This window comes from Pangasianodon hypophthalmus, chromosome 15, assembly GCF_027358585.1.
Source record: "Pangasianodon hypophthalmus isolate fPanHyp1 chromosome 15, fPanHyp1.pri, whole genome shotgun sequence".
NCBI lineage: Eukaryota > Metazoa > Chordata > Actinopteri > Siluriformes > Pangasiidae > Pangasianodon > Pangasianodon hypophthalmus.
In genome coordinates this window covers 23,986,521-23,989,020 of record NC_069724.1, presented here as the reverse complement: position 1 = coordinate 23,989,020, position 2,500 = coordinate 23,986,521, and the positions used below count along the sequence as shown (strand labels likewise).

The 2,500-nt window shown below is 45.0% G+C and overlaps 1 protein-coding gene across 12 annotated transcripts in view; it reads right to left on the bottom strand.

Moving 5' to 3' along the window:
• LOC113535724 (probable E3 ubiquitin-protein ligase HERC1) overlaps positions 1 to 2,500 on the bottom strand; it is a 66,953-nt gene that overhangs the window by 19,973 nt on the left and 44,480 nt on the right. For all 12 annotated transcript variants that reach the window (XM_034311085.2, XM_034311086.2, XM_034311077.2 and 9 more), the window contains exons 49-52: positions 2,295 to 2,474; positions 1,216 to 1,390; positions 877 to 1,120; positions 534 to 735 (exon numbers count right to left, since the gene is read on the bottom strand). In XM_034311085.2, coding sequence (XP_034166976.2) covers positions 534 to 735; positions 877 to 1,120; positions 1,216 to 1,390; positions 2,295 to 2,474 — 801 coding nt within the window. The remainder of the gene's footprint in view (positions 1 to 533; positions 736 to 876; positions 1,121 to 1,215; positions 1,391 to 2,294; positions 2,475 to 2,500) is intronic.

Genomic DNA, 2,500 nt, shown 5'->3' with positions numbered 1-2,500 from the left:
CGGAAAAATAGCGATATTGTAGCCAGAGTTGCCAGTTTTTTACTGACAAACAGGGCTAGTCTGAAAATGCAGTTGCAGCTAAAAATGATAAAAAGCTTCGATTAGAAACGGCACCTTGCTGTGACCTTGACCCTGTTCGGATCAGTTCATCTGTGTGTTACAGTGATATTTCTACATAAATCCTACAAATGTTCAACCACTCGTTCTGGAAATGTCGCGCTCTAACGAGAATCTTAGATGGATGCACGCATGGACAACCCGAAAACATAATAAAAAGAGTCTAGCGATTTTTTGAGCATCAGCGACTGTCCCGTAATCGATACGGCTCTGCAGCTCAGAGCTGCTGGTTATACGAGTTGCTGTAGTCGATAAAATACTACTTTAAAGTAATTTAAAGATTTCAACATAAAACTTTTACCACATTTGATGTAGGAATATTTATTTTTATTTTCGTCTAAGCAGAGGTGTCTTATGACCACACCCAGGCTGCTCGTGTGTGTGTGTGTGTGTGTGTGTGTACGCACGATCTTCACCTTTAGCCTCGTTGGACTCGGCTCTCTCCGCGCTGTAGCGATATCGAACCCGTTTCTCAGTGAGGAGCGACACCAGACTCTGCGTAACCAGGAAGTTGGGGAAAGCGAGCTCTCTGGAGTCACGGCCCGCGCCCAGACGCCCTCTCTGCTGGGGGTCACAGATCGCTCCGAGATTCACGCCTGTAGCAGCAGCCATCAGATCCTGAGGACGCAAACAAGAGTAGTGTGACATACACACTGCTATCATGTGACTCGAAGCTACAAAGCGAAGTTAAACTATTCAGAGTGTGTATACTGCAGCGGATTACAGCAGGTGAGATTAAACACTGATTAATCCGTTTACCTGAGTGCAGATGTCCACTAGCTCCCTGTACGCTGTGGGGCTGTGAGACACCAAGCTGCCAATAGCAGAACTGAGAAAAGACAGGAAGGCGGAGCTTGAGCCGCCGCTCCCTGAGCCGCGCACACTGTCCTGTTGGTCCACCTGGACACGCCCACTTGCAGCCAAACACATGAGGCGCACCAGGATCCGGATATCGGCCAATCCCAGAGCCTCTAATCCACTGGACTGACTGCACACGGAAGTACTGAGGGACACACACACATTAATTAAACATCAGGCATCATCTGAGTATCACACACACACACACACACACACACACACATAAGCGAAGTGTCTTACATGGATGCGGTTTGGGACAGGGCCGTGAGCACCATGCTGTACCCCAGCAGGACCTGCGCAGTGGAAGTGACTCGGCGTAAAGCCTCCAGTCTCTGCTGCGCCTCCGTCAGAGACACGGCCTGTTCCCCGAGAGAGAGTAACGCCACCGCGGGCTTCAGCTCCGTACTCGTCACACCTACACACACACACACACACACACACACACACACACACACACACACAGATATTACTGTACGTTACATACGAAATTTGTGATATGAAGTACACCTGACACACTACTGCATTCTCAACTCGCTCTAATAGGTTATCGTTTCTATAGCAACAGCTCATTCACAGGTACTTGTACGCTGGGTGCTCCACTAATAATAAATGGATTAAAAACCTGTGTTGTAAAGTTTTTTTTGTAAGGAAACGTTTATTTGACATTTATGGAAGGAGTCTCCAGTGTCAGTGCTTTGTTTTCAGGTTTCAGAGTTTACGCTTAGCGGTTTCTCAGTAACAAAAAACACAGAAAAACAAACAGATAAAAAGTATGATGTTGTTCATATTTAATTAATTGAAAAAAAAATGTAATGTGGGTAAACTGCTGTGGTATAAGAGGAATAAAACACTCTTGGACCTGCTGTTATAGGAAAATAGCAACGCTCTATCACACCACCCTGTCACTGATTATTTTTTTTCTTTCTTTAGCTAATTGTAAAACTTTTTTGATACAGCTTTTAAGCTTTTAATATGAACAGCTAAGCTAATATTTTATATAGAGTTTATTCACAGATAACCCAAAACACAGAGTAAATAATAGCTAAACTGGGACATAAATAGCTAAAACGTTAGATTTCTTTGGTATTTTTTTTATATTAAGCTTATTGGTTGATGATTAATCACTGATTATTGTCAAATAAGAGCCAAAAGAATTCCTAGATCACAAGAAAGATAAATTGGGACTCGGATTTCGTAAGGATCTACGATCTTATTTTTATCAGATGCTACTTCACCATGAGATCTTGAAACTCTTGAAGTGTGAATGAAGTGTGATCTGTGTGTGTGTGTGTGTGTGTGTGTGTGTGTGTGTGTGTTACCTCGGCCCTGCGCGTGTGTGTGTGTGGCACTGAGGGTTCCGAGCGGATCTGGTTCGGTGAACGGGATTGGTTCGGGAATCGGCTTCTTCTCACTGAGTCCCAGCGGCCTCAACAGCACGCCGAAATCCTCCAAGCCTGTCAGACGCTCCGGGTCCGAGCTGTCCTGCTGCTCCCACTCATCTAAAAAACACACACACACGCGCACA